General features: G+C 42.1%; 1 protein-coding gene across 10 annotated transcripts in view; it reads left to right on the top strand.

Moving 5' to 3' along the window:
• Positions 1-26,365, top strand: part of TMEM169 (transmembrane protein 169) — a 26,785-nt gene extending 420 nt beyond the window's left edge. For 2 of the 10 annotated variants that reach the window (XM_070269242.1, XM_070269241.1), the window contains exons 2-4: positions 287-417; positions 21,135-21,531; positions 23,898-26,365. In XM_070269242.1, the coding sequence (XP_070125343.1) occupies positions 21,261-21,531; positions 23,898-24,520 (894 nt within the window). In that variant the 5' untranslated portion in view covers positions 287-417; positions 21,135-21,260 and the 3' untranslated portion in view covers positions 24,521-26,365. Of the gene's footprint in view, positions 1-286; positions 418-20,991; positions 21,532-23,897 lie in introns of all 10 variants that reach the window. The other 8 variants (XM_070269245.1, XM_070269246.1, XM_070269240.1 and 5 more) reach the window with 4 other exon arrangements.
• The last annotated feature ends 499 nt before the right edge of the window (positions 26,366-26,864 follow it).

A 26,864-nucleotide genomic window follows, 5' to 3' on the forward strand; every position in this document is an offset into this window, starting at 1 on the left:
GAAAAGAGAGGCTGCAGCTCGGGATCCTTGCTGCGCCCTCCCGCATCGGGCGTTGGGCGATGCTCTGACTCCAGATGCTGTGTGCGGTTGGCTGCGAAGGGAAGGGTAGGCTTAGCTGAGGGGGAAGAAATCCGCCTTCCAGATCCTTTTATCCTCCGGGAGGGACCCTGGGGATAAGAGTCAGGGGAGGGGAGTACAGTTGCAGTCATCCACAGAACCAAGATAATAAATGATATTAAAAAGAAACTGCAGCCCACGTCCACCTCATCTCCGTCTCCCCATCCAGGAATCAAGGGAAGAAGCAACCTTTACCCGATTCGAGATATGATCCATTTCAGCCGGGCTGCATAAATTGATGGGTCCAAAAGAGGATCTTTCCTTCAAGGGTGCATGCTTCCTGCAAGAACACATCTGTAGGTGTGTGTCTGAGATCCTGTCCTCTCGTTCATTCCTTATGCGGGAGGGCTAGCCTCCTGAGAATGGGGGAGATTCCTCATCCGTGTTTTGGTGCACAGGGACAGTGATTTATTACTCAAATTCTCCAGCTTATTGTTCATCTTCTTTCATGCTGCCAGTCCACTGGCATGAGATTACACTTGGACTGGCCCAGTGAGACTTTGCCTAGGAACTTGGCAGATCAGGTGCTGTGGTCTTAACAATCCAGGCAGGATGCTGTTTCTAAGTCTGTTGCCAGAGTATTGTATTTTCCCATGCCAGGTGTTAAAATAATATAAAAGCAATCAAATACCGTTATTCTTTTGTTGGGCCCACCACCTAGTAATTCACAAAGCAAGCTGGAAATGGATCTGGTTGAGAGTGGAATCCGACATCACTTCCTGTTCCTCCATTCCCCTGCCCTTCTCTGACCTCCTTTAAGAAACACTTGCCCCTCTACCTTTGTTGCTGACAGACTCCAACCTACACTCCCTAAAGAAGGGAAGAAATCTCTGCCACCGCCCATGTGCTAGATAGTTAATCAAGGAATCACTTACTTCTACCACTGAAGTCAGTTATGTAGTTATGACCAAATTTTTAAAAATTACACCATCACCTCCTTAAGAAAGAACTAAATTTAAATAGGAAAGTTCAAGTTATTGTTGCAGAAAAAGTATAATTCCTAATGCTTGATCCCAATGTCAAAGTATTTTTTTTAACAGGAAGAGTAATGTGGACTCAGTTTCGAGGGTTTTCTTATTCCAGAAAATTCCAGGCTTTCTTTCTTGGAAGAAAGGAACAATTTCTTTTAAAGATTGTTTTATCTAAGATATAATTTAATGTGGTTTGTGTCCTTGTCTGGACCTGTGGATCCACGGAGCTCTGCCAGGGTGGGTCAGCGTGAGTCTGGCTCTACCGCTGCCTCTGTGTGGTGGCTGAGGGGACTGAGAGGACTCTGCGGTCCTCCAGGGAAAAGGTGATTAGACTGGCTGCCCACCCGTTTTGCCTGCTGAGGATGACAAGGAGCCATTTCTCAGCTACAAGGAAGTTGCAAGGAAGAGTAGTCCGAAAGCTCTTTTTCCGAGTCCAGAGTGAGCTTGTGATTACGAGAGAGGTGGAGTCTCTTTGAGAGGTCTTTTAGGAAAAATAAAGAGGCATGTTTTCTTTGCCTCTGCCCTCAGTCGGGGTTTGAAAGTCTGCTAACCCCAAAAGGCCTGGAGGCACAGCAATAGTTCTGCCTCTCAGAGGCTCTTTGTTTTCAGATTTTAACTTTGTCTCCTGGTTGAGCCATCTCTCCTCAGGGCAAGCATGCTGCTTTGGCTGAATCAATGCTACCCTGCGCTCTGCATCACTGCCCCCTTTGTCCTAGGGAGAAAGGCCTCGCCATGGCCATGATCCTTCCACACCCCGACTCTGTCACACCCCATTAGTACTGACGCCCTTCGTCTTCTGAGATGCATCTTCCCACCCCTCCCCCGCCCTCTGCCTAGTAATTTCATTTGCTTCCCTCTGCCAAGCAGCTGGTGGCTCAGACTGACATCGGCCTGTGGGATTCTCAGCATTGTGATTCACAGAAACTGGGTGCTGAAGGAATGTCAATGAGGCATCTAGCCCCACCCCATCTTGAAGTAAAAGCTGTCGTGAGCCAACTTACGTAAATGAGACTGTTAACCAGTTCACAATATTCAGCCAATATTTGCTGACACCTGCCATGTGCCAGGTCCTATTCTAGGCATGGAGGATACAGAACAGTGGACAAGACAGTTAAGTGTCCCTGCCTTTGTAGAGTTTATACTCTAAGATGTATGTATCTTGGGAGCAGGAGTCGGGGGTGGGAGGGGTGTGTGTGCCATGAGAGTTAGGACAGGAACAAATCAAAGATCAGAGAGTGAAGATCAGATCTTACAGCTCTTACAATAAGGAGATGCTCAAGTTCCTTGTAACCAACTACCCTCGCTGCCAGGAACTACTGCCTCTGCAGACAGTCAGATCCTCCCTAGATGATGGTCCTGCCTCAATGTGAGAGCCTTTCAGGACCAGGTAGGTCTGCAATAACAAGAGAAATGCTGCTTACCGAACCACGAGGGAACAGGCTGCAGCCTGACTGTGCTCACAGCAACTGGCTGGAGGCTGGGAGTTTTAAGTTGCTGTTCCATCGTTGCTCCCACCAGTCTGAGCCGAATTCCCTTCCATCTTTACACTGGTGAGACTGTTGCCCTGAGAGAGGCTAATGGTAATTTTCAGAGGTGAAACGGCAAGCATTTTATTTCCAAGTTGGCCTAATACATCTAACGGTGGTAAACCAAGGTTCTATTGGGAGAGTCTGGCTACCCTAGATAGGTGAGGTTTGGCCTTTTGGGTGACAGATACACAAATCAGAGAACTGAAAGAACAGCGGGATGGGAGCAAGACGCAGTTCACTGTAGTAACAGTAAATTCACTTGAAAGTGATGCTGCTCCACCCTCCCAGCTCCAGTTGGGATTCCTTGGAAGAAGGAGATGTGTCCATATGGACAAAGGTGCAGAAAGTCAACTCCCAATTGTTCCTAAATCAATGGAGCAGGGCACCCTGATTTAGAAGCTTTATAAGCCAGAGGGGGCAAAATGGCAGCCCATTTGTGTTTTGTTTTGATTGTTTGTCCACATGGTGATTTATTTAAATTTAGACTAACTGCAACAATTAAAATCGGAACTTTCACATGAAATCTCAGACAACCTGTACCAAATGAGCCTGCGGTTGTCTGTGAAAGCAGTTGGCTGAACAGTGGGCTTGGTGAGTGGAAGAGAGGGGAATAGTAACTTCCTATTTCAGCCCCTGGCATTCATGTGTCCAGATGCTAAGGCTTGGTGTCATTGTCATTTGTTAGCTTGTTCTAGCCATACTTCATCCATGTATGTTACATGTGTCCCTGCAATGAACATGACGCCAGAGGCTTCCAAAGTTCCTGGCTTCTCCACCTGCCAAGTCCACAAATTCTGCTGAGTATCTGGATGGGTTTGGAGAAGGCACTGGATCAGGTCTGCTCCGGTGACCACCTGGGAACAGAGAATTTGAGCAGACCCCAGGGAAATCATGCCCGCTGGTGAGAGGTCTGTGAACCAACACTGTGGAGGTAGGGGTGGGAGCTAGTGGCTGAGGGACTGATTGGGTGGGCACTGACCAGCAGGGAGTAATTACGAGACTTCCTACTGATGGCTCAGCCCTGCAAAGGCACTATACCTGGGTAGATATGCTCATTTTGTGATCTTGCAAGTCTTTGGATTTTTACTGAATGCCTAAGAGCTATTGGTTTTCTTTTAATAAAACTCTCTTTTGGTACACTGTTGGCTATCTCACTACAAGCAGACAAGACTATCTGTCTTAGTTTCTCCAGACTGCTACCTCACAAATACCATAGACTAGGTGGCTTAAAGAACAAAAGTTTTTTCTCGCAGTTCTGGAGGCTGAGAAGTCCAACATCAAGGTGCCAGCAGATGCAGTGTCCGGAGAGAGTCTGGTTCATAAACAGCCATCTTCTTGCTGTGTCCCCACAGGGCAGAAAGAGCAGGAAAGCTCTTTGCGGTCTGTTTTGTAAGGGCACTAATCTCGTTCATGAGAGCTCCACGCTACTAACCAAATCACCTCCCAAGGACTCTGCCTCCTAAAACCGTCACACTGGGGGTTAACATTTCAACAGATAAATTTTGGAGGGACACAGAATTTAGTCCATAGTGGTATCATATAGTGTATTAAGCTCTTCAATGGGTTTCCAGTGGGGCTTTAGCCAGCATCACTGTGATATCCTTTGTACTGGACAGCTGAGTTTCAGAATCCCTGGCTCATCCAGGAGAATCAAAATTGCTTGAACCACCCATTATCAGGGATTATGCCATTTTATGCTCTAACTTTGAAATGCATATCAAAATCCGCATGTGCCCCAGAGCTGACAAATTGGGACACAGAAGAGTGGTTGACACATAAAATAACTTTGGACAATCCCAGTATATTAGGTAGGGTTTCTATGTGGCTGCCTTAAGAGAACCAAAATAACCCTGGATTAAAACAAGATAAATATTTTTTTTTTTTCTCATATTACACTCCAGAGGAAGAGGGTTTATGGCCGTTAGGGTCACTCTTATTCCTTCTTTCTCATTCCTCTGCCATCCCCAGGGGTTTGCCCTTGTCTGCATAGCTGAAGAGGGTTTATCAAGTTCACATTCTGCCCCTCAAGAAGGTGAAAAGAGGAAGGAGAGGGGCAGATGTGGAAGTTGCACACATCATGTCTACTCACATCCCATTGGCTAGAGACCAGTCATGTGATCACACTTAGCTGCAAGGGGTGCTGGGAAGCGTTATCTTTACCAGGGAAGTCATATGACCAGCTAAAACCTCTTATTAGAGATGAAGAAAATAGATATAGGAGGAGCATTTAGCAATTGTGCCATAACTGGGCTTATTAAGCTTAAAGGAGCTTATTAATGTCTTTTTATTAAACTTTTCTTTGGTCTCAGTCTTTGGCGAAATCAGGCTAATCTTTACTTGCTACCACTTCAAACAGCACCCCCCAAAATCATTAATCCAGTCACAAATTTTTTATTGAACACCTGCTTATTGGCCTATTTGTATGGTACCATTTTGTAGAGCTTATAGTCTAGTAGAGGAGATAGATAATAAACAAGTAAAATAACAGATAAATACCTAATTAAAAGTGTTGATAAGGCTTATACAGGAATCAGGCTGTTGTGATAATGGATAATGAAAGGCAAGGCAGGGAGCCTGGTTTAGGTTTGGTGTCAGGAAAGCCTTGGAGGAGGTGACATTTGAACGGACACTTAGAGGATACGAAGGAGATGGTATGTGACGGGGTGGGGGTGGGACAGCATACCAGCCAAAGCAGACAGCCCTCTTTTAAGAAGGCCTCAGTGGGAAAGCATTTGGAGCTCTTGAGGAATACATAGGCAGCGGTGGGATTAGAGCACAGGAGGTATGTACGAGGGAGGTGGTATAGCAGAGGATGGCAGGACAGGGAGGGCCCAGACCATGCAGGTCCTTAGGCCACATGAAGAGTTTGGATTTCATTTTATACCAGTGAGAAGTCACTGGAGGTTTTGAAGCAGAAAATGGCATGATTTTATTAATTCTTTCAAAAGGGCTTTCTAACTGCTAAGTGGAGAATTGATTGGAAGACAGCCAGAGTAGAAGCTGAAAGATGAGGAGCGTTTGTGAGAACCCTAGATAAGAAATGATAGCCTCTTAGACTAGAGTAGTAACATGGAGATGGGAAATAGTGGTGAATGAATTTAAGAATTATCTGGAAAATTTCCTTCAAGAATGACTTAAAACCGGTTCTTTTTAGCATGAGTTTTAGAGTCCGAGCATGTTCTTTAAAAGCTATTTTTTTGCTAGGATAACTGAGAACCCCTAGCTAATGGTCGATTGGGGTCCCATTCTACAGTATCACAGTCGTTCATCATCTTTGGATGGGGGTAGGGGTGGAGGATGGGTGAAGCCTAACTTCCAGAGAAAAGAGCGAAGTCCTGTCACCTTTCCTAATTCTGTTGATTAAAGTCTTAAAACTTGGGAATTTTTTTTACCCTCTCTCTTATGGAATCAAAAAGGAAGGAGAAATGTTCAGAACCTGCTTCTCAGGTCAAATACTAACAACATAATAAAGGGTACAAAAATAGGGAAGATAAGCCTTGCTCTTTTAACACTTGTTTATGTCTTATTTTGGAATAGGCATTTTCCCTTCTCCTCTGTCCTATCAGGTCAACAAACACATGTTAGTATCTGCTACATGTCAGCCCTGGGGGCTTCCCCCTGGAGGTGAAGAAGTGGAAGACAGTTCCTGATATCTCAATTTATAATCTCCCTTGGCAGATGAATGAAAATCATGAAACCACCCATAACCAATACAAGATGATGTGAAATGCTGCATAGTGAAGCCTTAACAGTACGTTGCAGATGACAAATGCCACCGAAATACAGAGTAGGAGAAGGCAAAAGAAGGGGATTGGAAACTGACATTTATAAAGTACCAATCCATCCTAGGCTTTGTGCACTTGAGCATTCATTTCATTCTCACCACACTCCTGCAACAACAGGATTAGGGTTGAGGAGAGACATGTGTGGGCTGGGGAAGTGACAGAAGGGGGCATGAGTAAGTGAGTCTGTCTTGAGCCAGGCTTGAAAGAGGGGGAGAAGAGTGAAGAGGATGAAGGAAGCAAATGTCAACCTTAAAAATAAAATGGCCAGTTATTTTTCAAGCAAAACGAGTTTATTTGGGAGTAGCAGAGGAATTGAAATTTGGGAAACACAACTGTGGTGAACCATAGGCAAGTGTGGAGAACAACGGAGGGGAGTGTTCTTTTATGGAAGAAAGGAGGAAATTGGGAGGGAGTGTTATGAACAAAAGTCCATTGGAGGAGAGTGAGATTTTTACGGTTCTGACAGCTTCTCATTGGCTGAGTCGAGGTGGCTTCTCAATGGCTGGGTTTTTGCTGGTTAAGGACAAGATCTTCCTTCCTCCAGGTGAGCTATGTAAAGTAAGCTTCTTCCTGCCCAGACATGGAAAGGAAGGTGTAAAGGAAAGTACGTGCCTGAGAGCTCCTCCTTCGCAGCTTCCTGACTCCATTTTGAATGAAATTTCCTTTACTTTCACACACATAAGTAGATGTGTTGACTAGCCATGTTGTGGGGGAGGGAAAACATTGCTACTAAACCCTAGGATGGGGCATGAATATGGAGAGACTCAAACACCAGGCAGACACTTTGTATATATTTTAGGCAGAAATGTTAAGATAGTGATGAATACTGGACAAGATAAAAATGATGTTTCCATTTAATCAAAATCATTTAAAATGGTGGATGAAGAATTCTGAAATGGAAGGCAGAGAAACCAGCTTGATCGAAGTAGTGAGAGGGCTGTCTTCTAGCATATAGTAATAATAGAAACTGAAATGGACAGATTAACAAAGAGATTTCATAGGAACCATTGGCAGGACCTAGAGACAGGTTAGTATTAGGGACATAGGAATATATCCCTAATATCGGAATTGGATTCATCAAAGACAACTCTAGAGGTTTAAGTATAGAATCTTGGGTAAACGTTAGCAGGCAGCGTGGCACGGTGAACAGAACATGGGCTTTGAAATTAGCAAAGCTGGGTGTAAGTCCCAGACCCACCACTACGTAACCTTGAGCGAGTTACTCCTCTAAAAGGGGATAATAATAGTGCCTACTTCATTGGTTTGTTGTGAGGATTAAACAATATGATTACTGTGAAGCACTTAGAACATCACCTGGCACACAGTAAACATCCAATAAGTTTTAGTTGTTAGTATTATTAAGTCTAAATGTCCTCGTTTGCAGAATAGTACATCCTTTTTAAAATTGTTGTGCCTAGAACCATTGTGCAATATCTGGAACATAATGTTGTTAAAACATATTTATTTAATGTGTAATTAAATGGAGTTGTCAACCTTCAAAAACAGAAACCAGTTTAAGAGGCAAAGTGTTTACTTGGGATCAAAGAATTACAATTTGGGGAGCACAGATTCAGGTAGAAACCCAAATGGGGTCCCAATTACAGGATGAAAGAGGAGGATTTTTATGGGGAAAGGAAAGGGGCATTTACATGAAAATAAGAGGGAAAAAATCTTCTGTAGGTGTAATAAGCTAGGTTATTCTTTTTTTTTTTTTTTTTTTTGCTGAGGAACATTTGCCCTGAGCTAACATCTGTTGCCAGTCTTCCTCTTCTTTTTTTGCTTGAGGAAGATTTGCCCTGAACTAACATCTGTGCCAGTCTTCCTCTATTTTTATGTGGGTCACTGCCACAGCATGGCTAACAAGTGGTGTAGGTCCGTGCCTGAGATCCAAACCTGCAAATCCAGACCACTGAAGTGGAGTGTGTGAACCCAGCCACTAGGCCACGGGGCCAGCCCCAAGCTAGGTTATTCTTTAACTATACATGGCTGGTTATTGATTCTGTCTTCAGAAAGAGAGTCCGTAATTATCAGTCTTTGTGGTCATGATGTCTTCTTTCCTGTTTGCTTTACAAACAATTGCTTGAAAGACAATTCTGGTTTGTCTCAGGCCAAAGGTCTGGCCTGGTTTAAATGGTCCAAAGGTTCCAGGAGTAAGAAGTGCAGGCGGTTTGTCTGAAATCACTACTCCAGCTCTATTTTAAAATGACTCCACTAGTGTCAACTTTTCACAGGTAATGCATGTATAAGCAACTAGCACAGAGCCTACCAAATGATGTAGGTACTCCATAAATGTTGCGGGGTTTCCTTTCTCCTTTCCGTTTCCCATTCTCCTTTCCTCTTGGAAACTAGACGTTTCATCTGCTGAAAATAAAATCATGAGTTTACTTTGAACATGCTTACCCAGAAATGATGAGATATTCAAGTGGAAAATCTCAACTAGGCTGCTGGAAATACATCTGGGTGATCTATCAATCCTTGATATCTATATTTGGGCATTCTGGGCACAGAGGTGGTCCTATAGCCCTAGGCAGGAAGGGTGTGTATTTCAACAGAGGAAGAGAATGTGCTGTTGAGCAGAGACGGCAATGGGTTGAGAATTGAGTCTCAAAAACACCAGCAACTGTGGGTTGGAAAAGGAAGATAAGAGAGTAAAAGAAAGAGAAGGAGGGTTTGAGAGTTAGCAAGATAGTGAAGGTAGTAAGTCAAAGGAGAAGAGGGAAAAGTCAAGGAAGTCTTGGAAATAAGCAGAACAAAGGCTCTGGTATGGACAAAGAGACCAAGAATGTTGAAATAGTCACTGTGGTCACACTGGTGACTTTCAAAGTTGCAGCCCACACAGAAAAGAGTGACTCATCACCAAAGGAGAGAGGAGTGAGTTTAGGACAGCAAAAACAAAAATATCAGCTGTCCAATGCAGCCACTAACACTTGACTTCCTCGACACCATGAGGAGACAATTCTGGGCTTTGGAGTTCTGCAAGTATAGACTTAAATCCCAGTTCTCTCAGTTCTTTACTTGACATGGATGAGCCCAATGTTTCTAGATACTCTCACTAGAAGCATGTTGTGTAGACAGCATTGCCAAAAACATTTTCATTGCATATCTAATTGGCTGTAAGGCAATTTTTCCATAAAAGATAAAATCACAAAAAATGAAAGAGGGCTACTAATTAAAAATGGCATGATGAAACATGAACAAATGAATAACAAAATTGAAGACTTTATTGTGAAATACAAAATGTTTGCATACATTTGAAATGTTTGAATGCAGATTCATGTCAATACTGCACAAATAACTGATTTTATCTTATTGCGTGTGTGAAGTTTACTTAACTAACACTTGTCTTCATTCTATTGGAAATGTGGATTCAACTCTGCACCCTCAAAGGAGAGACCCTTGGCCTTCTTTTCCTCCTCCAATGTAATGTGTTTGAAAATAAGTAACCAACTCTGGGGGAAAATCATCACATAATCTGTCAGCTCAATAAAGCCATCAATAAAATGTTGTTAACTGAAAGAAATGCCAACTATTTTAAGACCACTACCAGCATATCTGCTCATCACCATATAGACCATTATGAGGGCCAGCTAAGATTTATATCATATAAAAAGGGGAGTAATGCGAGAACTTTGTCAATGGAGAAATGAAACTGAACTGACAAAAGCAATAAACTATCAACAAGTAATTGTTTTATCTTTTACAGTGGTTGATTCATCAGTGGAGAAATGAAACCCAAAAAACCAAACAAACTGTCAACCAGTTATTTACTTATCTCTTAAGGCAAAATCACCTTATGGCCAATTAGTTATGCAGCAAAAACACATGCAGCAAAGATGTGTAGAGTAAAAGCACCATATTACCAAACCAGGTTCCTTTTGCCCACCACACAATTATGCCAATCACCGAGATGATGAGTTTGCAAAGAGAAAGGATTTAATCACAAGGTGGCCAAGTGAGGAGGCAGGAGAATCAATCTCAGATCTGCCTCCTAGAAAATGGGGACTCAGGGATATTTATGGGATAAGGGGGTGGGGCGGTTTTAAGTGTGAAAATAGATGATTGGAGGTGAGGAGAAGTGAGGTAATTGATGACCTGCACAAGTGTAGTCAAGCTTCCTGCGTCTTCATAGGATGCATGTTCACAAAATGGTGCTGTTACCCTCATCTGAGAGTAGAGTTTTTAGCTCCTTGACATCAAAAAGGTCACTTGTCAAGCATTTGCACAGGCTCAGTTGATGGGTTGGTGGTCTCAACTGGCCTGAACTGGACAAGGGGTTGACTCTCAGTTCCTGAAAAGCTCAAGCACTCCACCTGTTACCATGGTGACCCAAGCCTCAGAGATGTTGTCTATAGGGCGGGTGTTAGTAATGCATGATCTAGCTACTTTTGCAAACAGACAACTGAGTATAGTTAAAATGAATTGGCCTCAGTTTCAGTTCCCCCTTGTTTTGGTTCATTCCTCAATCTTGAGGGATTTGGGGCAACAACCTCTCTAGCTTCTTCCTGCTGATAAGGAGCATAGGTTGTTCCTTCTCATTAAACCAGTCTCTTAGTAAGGTGGTGATGCAGGTGGGCTCCCAAAGTTAGTCCTATATTGTATAAGCAAGTAACCAGGTATTTAATAAGAAGCATTATAGATTTGGGTGAATTCCTCTCTTGTCAAGGTCCCCAAAATATCCTGAGTTTCTTTGTACCTGCCAGGGAAGTGACCTTCTTTACTCACCTGGTAAAGTTGATGGGAATCCAGTAAGCAAGGTACCAGGCTAATATTTCAAGTGGCTTTATTCCATAAAGTCCAAGCTCTGGGGTGGGGGGGGGGGGGGGGCCAGCCCGGTGGCACAGCAGTTAAGTGTGCATGTTCTGCTTCTTGGTGGCCCGGGGTTCACTGGTTCATATCCCAGGTGCGGACATGGCACTGCTTGGCACGCCGTGCTGTGGCAGGTGTCCTACATATAAAGTAGAGGAAGATGGGCACGGATGTTAGCTCAGGGCCAGTCTTCCTCAGCAAAAAGAGGAGGATTGCCAGCAGATGTTAGCTCAGGGTCAGGCTTCCTCAGCAAAAAAGAGGAGGACTGGCAGTAGTTAGCTTAGGGCTAATCTTCCTCAGAAAAATAAAAAGTCCAACCTCTGTTCCTCAAAGCTGTCTTGTCATATATCTGAGTCTGCATATTTCTCTCCAGTATGACATTCCTATCAAAGCCTTGGTAATATAACCGATGTTTCTAATTCTGTCCTGCTATAAGGAGAACAGATTCTTTTTGAACTTATGCAAATAACTGTATTTACATGAAAAGAATACTCACTAAGAGTTTTCAAATCCTGGAGGGATCAGGTAGGGGGAAAAAGTGTTTCAATTCTGCTTGCAAGGGTATAATTTTACCAAATTGCTATAAATCATAGTTCCCTTAAATCTAGGAAAACAAAACATTAAAAAAAAAAATCAGCAATATCTCAAACAAACAGTCATAAAACTTATAATCAACCTCATCAGTTCATTCAGTCCTGTGTAATCGATTCTTGATCTTAATATACTGTTAGAAGTTTTATGAGACCATCAGCCTCTCCACAAGAGTTGTGTAATTTCTTACCCAGCTCAGTTTTGTAACCTGAAAGTTTAGCAGAAACTTGCATTCTAGAGCAAGTGTCGGAGTGCTTTCCGTGAATCTCTCTGCAGGTGAAACATATTTGCAAAAGCAGAGTGAAACAACAACTATCTGCAAATGACAAAAGACCCAAAAAGGGAAATTGGCAAAGAAACTTGGCTATTTCTGTGACATACAACACTTCAAGATAATAACTAGAATTATGGCTGACAACCCAAACAGATCAGAATTTTAGGAATATTATATAATTTTAAAACATTTATGTAGATAACATTTACCCACATAATATCATAGGTCCTGTGGGAGATCAGAATTGGCCACCCCAAAATGTGTCCTTAGCCTTGATTATTTTAAGAATACAAGACTCTGAAAGAAACTTTGACCTTCACCCTAACTTTGGCCTAAAGGAATTTAAGATAGAAGGCCTATCCCAGGACAGACCATCACCATAGATAACTGAGTACTGGTAAACTGGGAAGGTCCTCGGTAAGCCCATTTTTTATCAAAAGATCTCTTTCAGGTCCCCTTGTCTATAGACAGCCCAGCAAACACTTGTTTAATAAACAGTTGCGTTTCCATCTCCATGTAAATTGCATTCCTCCCCTTTGAAATCCCAAACCATTACCCCCAACATCCTCCTTTGTCTTTAGCTGAAAATGGTATTTAAGGTGGCAATTTTGGCCATTCTGAGAGTTACTCAGTTTTCCTGGGTTTCTCCCATGTATGCATATTATTAAACTTTATTTTATTTTCTTCTATTATTCTGTCTCATGTCAATTAAATTCTTAGACCAGCCAGAAGGACCTAGAGGGGAGAGGAATTGTCTTCCTCCCCTACAGTCTCTATGAAACAATGCTTAATTATCCATTTAACCAAAGTGACAACAGATGTTAAAGGCAAACAGTTAAAAAAAAAAACCTCTTAATTATTTTAATAGATTTTAGCCTTTTAGAACATAGGAAATTATTTTGACAAAACATAGAATTTCTGTCTTTTAGGTAGATTTACTCAAAAGTAAAGAAAAACCTATTATAGTCTCTTTATCAAGAGCAGACTAAAAGTTCAAAAAAATTATTCTTTTAAAAGAGAGAAAACCAAATTCTAATTTTTGCACCAGCTTACTTTTGATATTAGTACATTGACTTAATTAAATTCGTTTCAATCTTAGCCAGTTTGACCATGTACAAAACTCTTTCCTCAGGGTTCCTCTTCCACACACGTTCTATAACTTTCTTTTTTACATTCAGAATTTGTCCCATTCTTCTTTCTTTCTTTCTAGTACTTTAGGACAAATTTATCTTTCTTAACAAAACCAACAAAAATATTTCTATTCTTTACACCTTCTTTACTGAAAATATTCATCTTTCCTTGAATACAAAGATGCTTTCCTTATTAGTTTTTAGTAGGTTTAATTACACATATTAGAATTCTTAACCCTCACAGACCTTTATTTTTAGTGAAAACTAAAAAGTAAGCAATTATGAACTGTCTTTTACATTAACATTCTGTGACTTGGCAGATTTATAGATACTTTTCATAATTTCTAGAAATATGCTACTTCATAGTGCAATTTTAATAAAATATGACGTGTTTTCTAATAGACCCAAACATCTTTTTTTTTCTGTAACAATGATACCTAACCTCTTAATTCTAAAGTTCATGTTCCTGATGCACAGTAAGCCAAACACTGAGACAGTGGTGCTCAGAGATGAAGAAAGATTTATTTGAATTGGCCAAGATGAGAAGGAGCATGGGTTCTCTCAAATCCACCTTAACAAGAGAAGAGAGCAGGGTGTTTTATAGAGCTGAGGGGTGTGATGGGAGGAGTTTTGGCAAAACAAAGGAATAATCCATGTTTCTTTCACCCCCCATAAGTCCCTGGGCAATCTGACTTCTAGGTATCAGTGGCAGCTAGGGGCTGGTTATCTGGTGATCCTTGAAGGCATTCTCTTTCTTCTCTAAAATAAGCTCATAAATCCTTGTGACCCTTGAGTTATCCCTCAGGTTAAACAGGAAAACAGAAAATTGACAAGATTAACTTCTTTTCCTAACAAGGTCAAAAGGTAATCTTATTGAATGCTTACAGTAACTCTCAGGCAACCAGCTTTTCAGGTACCCAGCTTCAATAAGAAGACAAAAGTAGATAAACTTAGATGTGTGTAGCAATAATGTTTCAGTATCTCTTATTTGAAAATAACCTAGATATTCAATGAATTTTTTTTCCTGAGGAAGATGCACCCTGAGCTAACATCTGTGCCAGTCTTCCTCTATTTTTTAGTATGTGGGCTGCTAGCACACCATGGTTGCTACCAGAGCTGTGTAAGTCCATGGCTGGGAACTGAACATGAGCCACCAAAGTGAAGCACATTGAACTTAACCACGAGGCCACAGGGGCTAGCCCCTCAATGAAGTATTTGTATCATTTAATTTCACCTAGCTAAACGTCCAAGTTTCAAGTTCCAAAGAGATTTGGGAAGTTATTTTAAATACACATGCCATAACACATAGTTATTGTTAAAAAGTTTGCCCAAAAACTTTTATCTTTTTCAGGTCTTTTAGTTGACTTGTTCCAATAATTATTTAGATTGCCTACAAAACTTCCTGAGACATTAGACAAAATTAGCTATCATTTTAAGTTATTATTATTATTATTTTTAAAAGATTTTATTTTACGGGGCTGGCCCCTAAGTTATTATTTTTGCTAACCAGTTTTATAAGAGATAACATGAGCTTAGTTGACTAATAAAGTCTACATGTCTACATCATATCTGATGTTAATAACTTTGAGGATGTGCCTTTTTCCATCAAACCAACAAACTTAAATAAGCTTTCATTTACCAAAGATTTATTTATATTTATCATATTAGCTTGAAAAATACTTGGGGGGGGTCGGCTGGCCCCATGGCCGAGTGGTTAAGTTTGCGCACTCTGCTTCGGCAGCCCAGGGTTTTGCCAGTTCAAATCCTGGGCACGGACATGGCACATCGGACAAGCCATGCTGAAGTGGCATCCCACATGGCACAGCTAGAGGGACCCACAACTAAAAATATACAACTATGTACCAGGGGGCTTTGGGAGAAAAAGGAAAAAAATAAAATCTTTAAAAAATATATTTGGGTTAGTTTCTGTTACATTTAGGAGTAATTTATATAAGTACTTACTTTAAGCCAATTAAATAGAGCTCCTAATTTTGGCCATACCATCCCGGAAGTGGAAAAATATCTCACATATACAACATATACATGTAGATATAGAAGAGCATGCAGGTAGACATAGACAGAGACCTTATAGCTTCTGTTAAATTTTTGCTATGAATCAGGTACAATACAAAACTCAGTATTTTATAAAATACTTGGAGCCAAATTCTGTTTTCGCAGCTGGAAAGTTTAAGTTATGTGCTTAAATGCCTAAGGTATTTTTAATCTTTTTTTCCTCTCTGAAGAGAAACATTTGCATTCTAAAGAATGGTTCTCAGGTCCTAGAGAAGATGGAAGCATAAAATCTACATTACAAAGGTACAGAGAAAGCATTCAAGTTTTCTTCAAGATGGAGTTTCTGGGGCACATGTGCCTTATCAGTCTTTAAAGTCCCACCATGAATGAGCATGTTGAGAGGAACACAGGAGGCTTTGGGGTTTGCAAAAGGACAAGTGAACTTTGAACCAATTTATAGAGCCACAACTCTGACCCTGCTGGGATTTGCAAAGCAAAGGTGGTTGTTTCCAGTTCCCCAAAGAACTGGGTTGCAGTCTGAATCATAAAAGAGGTTGACCCACCCTGTCAGCTACATTTTCCTAATTGCTTCTTTATATCAAGGAGATTTTAACTGAAGAGGTGAATCAAAAGATTTTTATGTTCTAAAACTTCAGGACAATGTATCACACCTTTAAAAAGTCTGCACAAGGTGTTTAATAAAGGCCCTCTTTCCAAGTGCATAATTGAACGCTAGAGCGTTTTACTGTGGGCGGTGGGGAGCTTTTATTGTCTTGAGTTTTTGGCACCTGATATTAGTCTCTAGTTTTTATCTCATACCGTGTGGGCTCAGGCAAACCTACTGACTTCCTTTTAGTATGCTTAATTAACATTGTCTGAAGATCAGATTTACATGCTGTCTTACAGTTAGGCAGGAGAAACATCCCTCAGTGAGAGACAATGGCTATCCCCACAATACAGTCTATAATGCAATCGGGCAAGAGAGATGCAGTCGCTTCACATAAAGCCTGTAAATATATCAATTTTTCTACAAAATTTCAGCTGAATTCCATCTACTCTTATACCTTTAATCATAGCTTCCATTTGGACTTCATCAACAGGTCTTGGTCTTGTAATACTGGGTGGGGAAGCATTCCAAGCCCCACATAACTATCCATTTTCAAAACACACTCAAGCAAAGTTGATATAACCTCTTTATATAAAATTAGCTCAAACATTCTAGCCTTCGTAATCTTATCAACACTTACACTTTTACATTTTCTCAATTTAATTGTAGCCTGTGTCAGGGTCTTAAGGCTAGTCTTTTTCTTTTTTTTTTTGTATTTCCTTTTAATTTGATCTTTCATAGGTACCAATAAAACAATTATGACGGAGCTTTCAAAAAAATTTTCCAATTTAGAATTTTTTCCAATTTAAATGATCTATCATCTGCCCACATTGATCAGTAGGATCTTAATAGTGACTCAAACTGATACAGGCTTAACACAAGTTGACATAAGGGAAGACATATTGTAGAAAAGAAACCATATTGTAACTTTGAATGATCTCTGAGTAACTAACCAAGACATGCTCTGTAGATTTTATGGCCCCTCCTAGCTGCTATAAGTTGATAAGTTTGTTCTTCTGAGCTCCTTAGGAATGTGATGACCCCAGGCAGAGAGCCTGTGCTGATAGCCATCGTCAATGACAACTGAAAGATCAGGATATAGGCCGCTGCTCCTGTCTCTGATGCACATCCAGTAAAACAAAAGACTATCAGGAACTAACTCTAGATGTCTGCCTTACCCGGAGACCAGCCCCCTATATAACTGGCCTGTAGTCTTTGTTCTATAAGATGATTCTTTCAGACATTAGTCAGCTATCTTCTCCCTTGCTGGCAAGCTGTAATAAAGCCCTTTCTCTCCTACCACCTTGCCTCTCCACTATTGGCATGTCTTGCAGTAGGCAGACGACCCCCTTTAGGTAGTAACAAAACCAATAAGACTTTTGCAGCTTAACCATGGAGTGAGAAGCATCCCCAAAAGAAAGTGCAAAAGAAGCAGGCCTCACAAGATCCAGAAAGTTCACTCCCAAAAATAGACTAAGAAAGCAAAGGCCTGCATTGCACAGGCAGAGAGCACTAACAAGCACTGAAGATTGAGATGACAAAGGCCTCTGTGCACTAGGACCCCTTATGATAAACTCCCCTGAGAGCTGATAACAGCCAGACAAAGAGAATGCATCTTAGAACCCCAGTCTAATTGATTGGCCACCAAGATTCACACCAGTACATGCAGCCTCTTGATGGTGGACACCAGAAAGGTCACAAAGCCAAGCTCTCAAGACATAGAACAAGACAGAAGAAAAAACTTTATCTTATATGCACGTTAACAGCTTTAGCTAAGACGTGGGTCTCTTGGAGTCAAACTTATGCCCACCAATTTTGAGATCTTTTTGGCTTCCAAGAGGCCCATTAGCAATAGCTTTCACCTTATGTGCATACTTAACCTACAGCAAAGTTTACCGAGGGCCTGCCCAGACAACAAGCTATGGAAATATCAGGGTCTTGCCCTACAGTTTTTTCCTTTTTATGACAAGTGACACAAAAGACAGAGACAAGGAAAAATAATGACCATCTCTGGGAGGAGAAGGGTCAATAAACCAATGTGTAGTCAAACCAAAATTCTCGGAGTCACTGAATGATCCATCATCTGGTCATTTTCTCCAAAGTTTAAAGAATACTGTGTCCATACAGTGTTATAAAAGAATATCACCTTTTCCTGTTTCATGCACTCATAGCTAAAAGTCACCCAGTTTGGGAGAATGCAGCCTAAAGGGCCATAGGTAGGGATCAAATTAGGGTTTCCCATTGTTTCAGAATTTAGACACAGCCAGTCAAAAGTGTATTTGTGCTGCAGCTAGAACTGGACCTCAAAAAGTGAAGGAATCCTGGAAACCAAGACCCTCGCAACAAAGGCCAAACCAAGGCTTCCTTTTCAGAAGTCAACCAGAAGGAAGAAGAAATAAGAATCTGGTTACTTGTACTGAAGTTATTCACCAGAAAGATGTCTTCCAAACCTAGAAACTATTTCTTTATTGAAAAGTGAAGTTATGCACTGGAGTTGGCAGCACCAAGTCAGGAAAAAATCCTAGAATGGTCCCTGGGACGAGTGGTCTTGGACAGCTGCTAGACTCATCCACATGTTCTCCAAACTGGCAAAGGGCCAACAGACTGCAGGCAAAAGCGTCCATCTGGACTTTCCTCCTGACTGGCTTGCCAAATTGTTACCAAACCATGTTCGTTTTTCCCACTGTGCAACTATGCCAATTACCAAGATGACAAGTTTGCAAAGAGAAAGGATTTAATCACAAGGCAGCCAAGTGAGGAGGCAGGAGAGTCAATCTCAGATCTGCCTCCTCAAAAGTGGGGACTTAGGGATATTTATGGGATAAGCGGGCAAGGTGGCCTGAAGTGTGGGGATAGATGATTGGAGGTATGGTGAAGTGAGATAATTGATCATCTGTGCAGGCATAGTCAAGCATCATGCCTCTTCATAGGACACGTGTTCACAAAACGGCAGCGTTCCCATGATCTGAGGCTCCAGTTTTTTCCTCCTTGATGTCAAAAAGGTCATTTGTCGAGTATTTGTGCTGGCCCAGTTGATGGGTTGGTGGTGTCAACTGGCCTAAACTGGACAAGGGGTCAACTCTCAGTTCCTGAAATTCTCAATGAATTAATGGATCTAGCCAGTGGTCATCAATGGCTACTAATTTCACAGAAAGTCAAATTACTGTTAGGTGCCTTCTGAAGCATCTATAACATTGTCTTGCTGGAACAACCAGCCAACCAAAAAAATTCCAACTTGAATCTGATCAAGCCTCTCTTGGCCTGAAATATATGATTCAGAGGAACACACTGTGGGAAGGGCAATCAGCAAAATCAAGGCTATGAGAATCTGCAAGATAAATGGCCTCCTTTCTTTAACAAATCAATTGCAAGAAGAAAAATTGGAGGGCGAACATATAGACCTGCGCTGTCCAATACAGTAGCCAGTAACCACATGTAGCTATTTAAATTTAGATTGGTTAGAATTCAATAAAATTAAAAATGCATTTCCTCTGTTGCATTGGCCTCATCTCAGATGCAGTGGCAGAAAGCTCTATTGGACAGCACTACTGTGGACAAAGAGCTGTACCATCTGTTTTCATTGCATAGACCTTATTTGGATCCTCATTTAAGAAAATAGACTTTAAAATGTTGAACAGATAGAGAGTTTGAAGGGACTGGGTATTTGATGATATTAAAGAATGGTCAGGGCCGGCCCGGTGGCCAAGTGATTAAGTTCATGTGCTCTGCTTTGGCGGCCCAGGGTTTCGCTGGTTTGGATCTTGGGCACAGACATTGCACCGCTCATCAGGCCATGCTGAGGTGACGTCCCACGTAGCACAACCGGAAGGACCTACAACTAGAATACACAACCATGTACTGTGGGGCTTTCGAGAGAAGAAGAAGAAAAAAAAAACGATTGGCAACAGATCTTAGCTCAGGGCCAATCTTTAAAAAAAAAAGAATGGTTAAAAAAATTTAGGTGTGATAATGATATCATGATTTTGTTTTTTAAAAAAGAGAGTCTTTACAGGTAAGAGGTGCATACTGAAATATTACAGATGAAATGAAATGCTGTCTTAGATTTGCTTTTAAATACATTGGCTATGACTATTTTGATTGCTGTTGAAACTGGGTGATAGATACCATGAAGCTTCATTAAAACTATTCTCTTTGCTTTTGTATAGGTTTGCCGCTTTTCATAATAAAAAGGTTCCCATTTACATATGTTCAAAACTTTACATAATAATACTTTTTTTAAAAGAAGCGTATGAGCTGCTAGCTGCCTAAATATGACTAGCTGGATCTTTGCTATTTTGCATCTCTTTAGTAGCAGCATTCAAAGCATTTCTCTCTTCTGAATGGCCCAATACACCAAGAACACAGGCCAATCAGTGTCCTCTTTAAAAAATGTTATATAGACTCTCTTCTCTCCCCACTTCTCTTTACCTGGAGAACAAAAAGAGGAGAGTGTTAAGAATTGAAAAGTGTGGGCCGGCCCAGTGGTGCAGTGGTTAAGTTCACACTTTCTGCTTCTCAGCGCGGCCCGGGGTTCACCGGTTCGGATCCCGGGTGTGGACATGGCACCACTTGGCAAAAGCCATGCTGTGATAGGCATCCCCTGTATAAAGTAGAGGAAGATGGGGATGGATGTTAGCTCAGGGCCAGTCTTCCTCAGCAAAAAGAGGAGGATTGGCAGTAGTTAGCTCAGGACTAATCTTCCTCAAAAAAAAAAAAAAAAGAATTGAAAAGTGTGCATCCTTTCCCCTTGTCTCCCTGCATGTGATAAGACAGATCCTAGGAACTTTTTGGGAGCTTGGGCCAACAAGAAGCCAGAAGACAGGTGTCCTTTATAGAATACTAGGGTAGGTGTGGTTGGTGAAGTTGTGCCATGTTTGGGTGGCTTACTCAAAGTTGCACTCATCCATTTGAGTACAGTTGTAACGTGTGACTTGGTAGCCAGAAGCCTGGAGTACCGGTCCCAGCCATCTGAATCTCCATCTATGGTGGGAGTAAGAATTGTTCTTAACTCCCATTTGTCTGTAAGACTTCTTCACCCAACTTTCTTACATTTGGCATCCCCCAGCTAGACTGATGGGTTTTCATAATATCATATGCTTGTGTAAATGACAAAAATATTATTGCAACACAAATAATATTTTATTCACAGCCATCCATTCTTGTTAAAGTATTTCCACAGCCCTCCCGAAATAAAGTTTTATGAAAACTACAGGGAGGAGAAGGCTTCTAACAAGTTGAGGATCGTTTCCCAAACCCTTTCCATCTCAGCTGATTTGCTCCCTGTTGCTGGCTTTGCCTTCCTATCTTTCAGGTGGAACTCATCACTGGGATGTCTTTGCGTAGCCCCGTCCAGGAAGAAGCTCTGTGATGTGCAGATCGTGAGTTTGCTCAAGCAAACCACAGTCTTCACAAGGAATAATTAGACACGAGGACTAAGATGGAAGAGCCAGCACCAATGGAAGACCAGGGCCAGCTCCCAAGCCCCCACCAGGGCTCTCTGAGGAAGGCTGTGGCTGCTGCCCTGGCCCTGGATGGGGAATCCACGATGGGTCGCAGGAAAAAGAAGAAGAAAGAGTCTCGCCCAGAATCTATCATCATCTACCGGTCAGAGAATGAGAAACTGGATGAAGAACCTGAGGAATCAGAAGGTGGAGACCAGCCCAAAGAGGAGGAGGGAGACGATTTCCTAAACTATCCTGCAGACGATGGTAAGTCTCTCTGGGGCGACTTGCTTAAAGCCATGGGAAGGAAACCAAATGAGGATCCTCCAGAAGACAGACAGGCCTTTACCCACTGACCTATTTTTTCTTTTTGATCCATTTCTTCACACAATGTTGCAGTTTTCACTCAATAAATTGACAATATTTATTAAGCATTTATGATGTTCTCTTCTAGATGATATGGAGGAGATCTCTGCCCTTTTGGAACTCCTAGTGTAACGGAAGAGACCAATTTATAAAAAAAAATTAGTAATACAAGCAGGCTCTGCTAATTACTTAATATTTGTAAAATGAAGAAACAATAGTTGACTTTCACAACAATCAGGAAAATGCAAAATATAACAAGTTGTAGTACTCATTCACATATAGGATGGCCAAAAACTGGGTAAAATATGACAACATCAAATCATCAATGTGAGGAGATAAACTTACTCTCGTACACCTCAAATGGAAGTGGAGTCTGCTTTAATGACTTTGTAGAGAAATTTGTAAATATATGTTAAATTCAAAATTCAAAACATGCATACCCTATGTCCCAGAAATCCTCAGTATCTGCCCCATGAAACTTATGCCCATGTGCACAAGGAGGCATGTGTCAGAAAGTTTGTTGCTGCTGCTGAAACTTAAGTGGCACTGGGAAGCAATAGGTGGATGACGTAGATCTATTTGTGTAGATCTGTAGATCCCTAAGACATACACCCACAGTGAACAAGACAATTACCGTCCCAGCTCTCATGACGTTTGCCTTCTAATCAGGGCAAGACAGACAATGAACAAGCCAGCACATAAAAGATAATTTCAGGTAGTGGCACGAGTTCTGAAGACAATAACCACCAGGGATGGGAAGATGATAACTGGAGGAGGGTGGTGGGGGAGAGATCACCTGGTCGGGCAAGGCATCTCTGAAAAAGCAACAGTTGAGCTGATCAGAATGCTAGGAAGGAGCCAGCCCTGAAAAGATCTCAGGCAGAGCTTTTTAAGAAGGAGGAGCAGCAAGGGCAAAGACCCTAAGGTGGAAGCACCATTGCTCATTCCTGGAATGGAGTTGTTTCTGTGTAGGGAGTGTAGAGAACAAAGGAGAGGATGGTGGGAGGAGGTCAGAAAGGTAAGCGGGGCTAGATCATGTTGGCCTTGCAGGTCATAGTGAAGAGTTTGGAATTTGTTATAAGTGCAAGAGGAAGTCAACGGAGGACTTTTAAGCAAAGGAGAGACATCATCTCATTTATATTTTTAAACACTCTTGCTTCTCTATAAAGAATGGCTTACAAGGGGTAAGAGTGGAAGCTGATGGGAAGCCGTTGTCTCACTGCAGCCACACTAGCACTAAGGTGGAAGCCTCGACCAGGGTGACAGCAGGAGAGAGAACTAAAGGAGAGAGGCTGATCATAATGCAATTTGGAACTTGCTGCTGCATAGGAGGCAGGGCGTAGGGGAAAGAGAGGAGTCAACAATGACTCCTGGGGTTTTGACAAGAACAATAGAGCAGCTAGATCGCAGTATCACTTACTGAGATGAGGGAGACTATGAAACCAGGAGGTTTGGGGGGAACAGTCTAACTCTTCCATCTGGGCAATCAGAGTCCCTGTCAATATCCTGGGCCCTACTCGTTAGCTCACTCTATTTTATCCCTCTTCCAGACATGGGGCAAGGAGTCCAACAGGGCCTACAAGACATGCCGATCTAAAGCCTCTGCTCTCCCACCTCCTCCACTTATAGACTGCCTTTCACATGCAAGGACCATGGACTTCCCCGTTCAGTATCTCCAACCTCACTTCCAGGGTGGTGGAGGGCTAGTTGGTAGTTGTTGGTGGTGGGTGTGTGTGTGCAGAGCTTGGATATGAGGGCTGGGATGTCCACAGGCATGTGAGGAGGCCCCCTCTCAGGGAAGCATAGAGAAAGGAATGAGGAGGAAAGGGGGTAGGCTGCCCACAGTATAACACACACATAGTACAATCTTCACCCACAGGAGTAGATACTCATAAATAATATTTTCACAGCTCTTATAAACCAGAAATAAGATCATTACAAAGTGAGGTAGTAAAGTTCCTTACATCCCTCAATATCACAGAGATTGTGAGAAGATTGAGGCCCAAAAAGGGAAGAAAGAACAGGAAAAACAAGTTTAACCTGCTTCACAATTTTATCAGTGTAGACTGAGTTCACTGTGGGAATAAATAATACCTGGGGTCACCCTCCTGATGGAGCCCCATTCAGTCCATCACTGAATCGCTGACTCCAGGACCGTGCCAGATGCTGTAAAAGTGGACACTCGTACTCAGCCCCAGCCTCAGGACAACACTGTGATGAAATGTCCACTCTTCTGATCTTGACTTTTACCTCCTTATTCCCTACAGGTATGTGGAATATGCCTTTGGACAGCCGCTATGTCACATTAACTGGGACCATCACACGAGGGAAGAAAAAGGGTCAGATGGTGGACATCCATGTCACATTGACAGAGAAGGAGCTGCAGGAATTGACCAAGCCTAAAGAGTCATCAAGGGAAACAACACCTGAAGGCAGAAAAGCCTGTCAGATGGCAGCAGACCGTGGACCCCACGTGGTCCTCTGGACGCTGGTGTGCCTGCCTGTGGTTTTCATCCTCTCTTTCGTTGTCTCTTTTTACTATGGCACTATCACCTGGTATAACATTTTCCTTGTGTACAACGAGGAGAGGACCTTCTGGCACAAGATCTCATGTTGCCCCTGCCTCATTCTGTTCTATCCAGTGCTCATCATGGCCATGGCCTCTTCCCTGGGCCTCTATGCTGCTGTGGTCCAGCTCTCTTGGTCCTGGGGGGCATGGTGGCAAGCTGCCCGGGACATGGAGAAAGGCTTCTGTGGCTGGCTCTGCAGCAAGCTGGGTCTGGAAGACTGTTCTCCCTACAGCATTGTGGAGCTGCTTGAGTCTGACAATATCTCAAGCAATCTCTCCAACAAGGACCCCACCCAGGAAGTAGAAACTTCTACTGTCTAAACTCCCAACAACTTACTTCCTTCTCTGGTCCCAGTAGCCTGTATATCATCTTCCAGTTCCAGAAGATTCTGTCTTTAAATTATCCCCTTCCCCTCACAGTTCATCTGGAAAATTCTAGCCCATGCTGATCTGTCCTACCATCTTGATGGTTCTGGGAGGGCAGGGAACAGAAAAGCAATTTGTGCCAAAGCAGTCCATCCAGTGGACAAACCCTTCTTCATTCCCTGACCTAAAATGACCATTTATCTGAGATAGGGAGCTCAGTTGTGTATCAGTTCAGGAACTTGAAGGTGTTATGGGTGCCTGGAACCCAGGACACTAAATGTGACCGGGAGAATCAGGAGGCTCTGGGGAGACAGTCCACAAGTGAGAGAACAGATAGGGATGGAGTGAAACATTCAGGAAGCAGGGCTACCACAGTGTAGCAGAATGTAAAGATTTGTGCGTATCACTTAGATTTTGATTTAGCGTATAATTAAAATCCTAAAATATCAGTGGTTTAAACAAGAAATATTCTCTTTTTAGTATACAAGTCTGGAGGCAGACCCTCAGGGGACCCGATGAAGTCATCGGGGTCCTAGACTTCCTTTATTCCCCTACCATTAGTAGGATGTGGCCCTCATCACCCTTGTCCTCAACACCCTGGTGCTGGCTGCATCTCCAGCCATCACATCCATGCTTCTGGCAGAATAGAGGAAGGGGCAAAGAAGAGCGCACCCTCCTCGTTTCAGGAGACTTCCAGAAGTCTCACCCAACACTTCTTATATCTCATTGTCCAGACCTTAGTCACATGACCTCACAATCAAAAGAGGCTGGGAAATGTTTTTTGGCTGGGCAGCTATATTCTAGGCTAAATATTGGGGTTATGCTATTTTAAGAGAAAAGGGAAGAATGGCTATTTTGGTAGGCAAGGAAGAATCTCCACCTCACAGTATTTAAATACATTCAGGTCCCAAACTGCTAATATAGTTTTGTTTATTTATTTAGGCCTGAATCTTACATAGAGAAATTATACATAGATACTGGCCACACATACTATGTATATGCTGTATATAGATATTAGCAACTCATGTACTTTGCAACCAAATGTCCGTAACGTCATGCAGTTTCAGGATTTTTAGAAAGGCAGAGTGAAGGGTTGAGTACAATTATATAATAGTAGTTTAACTGTTTTCCTGGGAGTGAAGGGGGGACTAGGTGGTGATATTTAATCTAATCTACAGATTAAACACTGAACTGCATTTGTCAAGCTCCCCTCCCACCGGGGATCAGTAGCCCTAAGCATGAAGGAGACAGAGTCATCTTTCTGTTGTTTGGCAAAATCTCACTCAGAGCCTTACTCACTCGGACCTTTCTGGAGTTTAACGAACAAATACCATCTTTGCTGTTCTGAGAAGCATGTGTCTTCCTGGCCACTAGGGGGTGTAAACCAGATGAATTCAGACGATTAATAGATTCTGAACTTTTTAAAAAAATTTGTTCCTGAGGGTGTCTTCCTAATTTCAAAAAAAATTGAATCCTAAGAGGTCAGGAGGCTTGGGTCCTTACAAGAATAGCTTGTGCCCATTTCTTCTTCACATCTTAGGAAGAAGCTGTTGAAAGAACTGTTGTGAATCAAACCAAATGGGTGAGGCATGCTCTCCCACAGAAGGCCAAGGACATTTGCTTAGTGTATGGTGCTGAACACCACCTTCAGAGGAACTCCCCCTCTTTTTTTAAATAACTATTATTAGTTTGACAAAAAAACAACTCTGCCCAGCATTTTTGAAGATAACCTTGGTGCTCTCTGGTGCTTTTGCAGAGACATAAACAAAGACAAAGAAAATAAAAATAAACTCTGATTAACATTTGCTCACTTTTTCTTTGAGTTTCTCTAAAAGTGCTTTGAATTCTACAGTTTGCAGAGAAAGAGTGAGAGTGGTAGCTGTCCCATATATGTATAATCATCTTAATATGGATATTTATATCTTGATTCTTTCCATATACCACTAATTTATGGGGATTCCATTTAGGTGGACTGTTTCCACAGATCACATATTTACCTAAGACTCCACTGGGAAGTTGCAACCACATTTGTCACACTTTTCTGGAGTTAGGCAAACCAATGGCCAAGGCCCAAAATAGTCATGATTAAGACAAGGGTAAGGTGGTCACGGGACAATGGATGAGGGTGGGGTGAGGGTGAGGCCCAAGGAATACCCAGATGAAGCTGACATGGCCCTCATGTTAGTTGGACTCACCACCTAGTGGGAGAAATAGTCTTGTAAACTAAAATCATGTTAAAAGGGCTCTAATGGAGGTATGTGAAAGCTTAGACTAGAGGGAGGAAAACTGAACCAAACAG

Source organism: Equus caballus, chromosome 6, assembly GCF_041296265.1.
Source record: "Equus caballus isolate H_3958 breed thoroughbred chromosome 6, TB-T2T, whole genome shotgun sequence".
Lineage (NCBI taxonomy): Eukaryota > Metazoa > Chordata > Mammalia > Perissodactyla > Equidae > Equus > Equus caballus.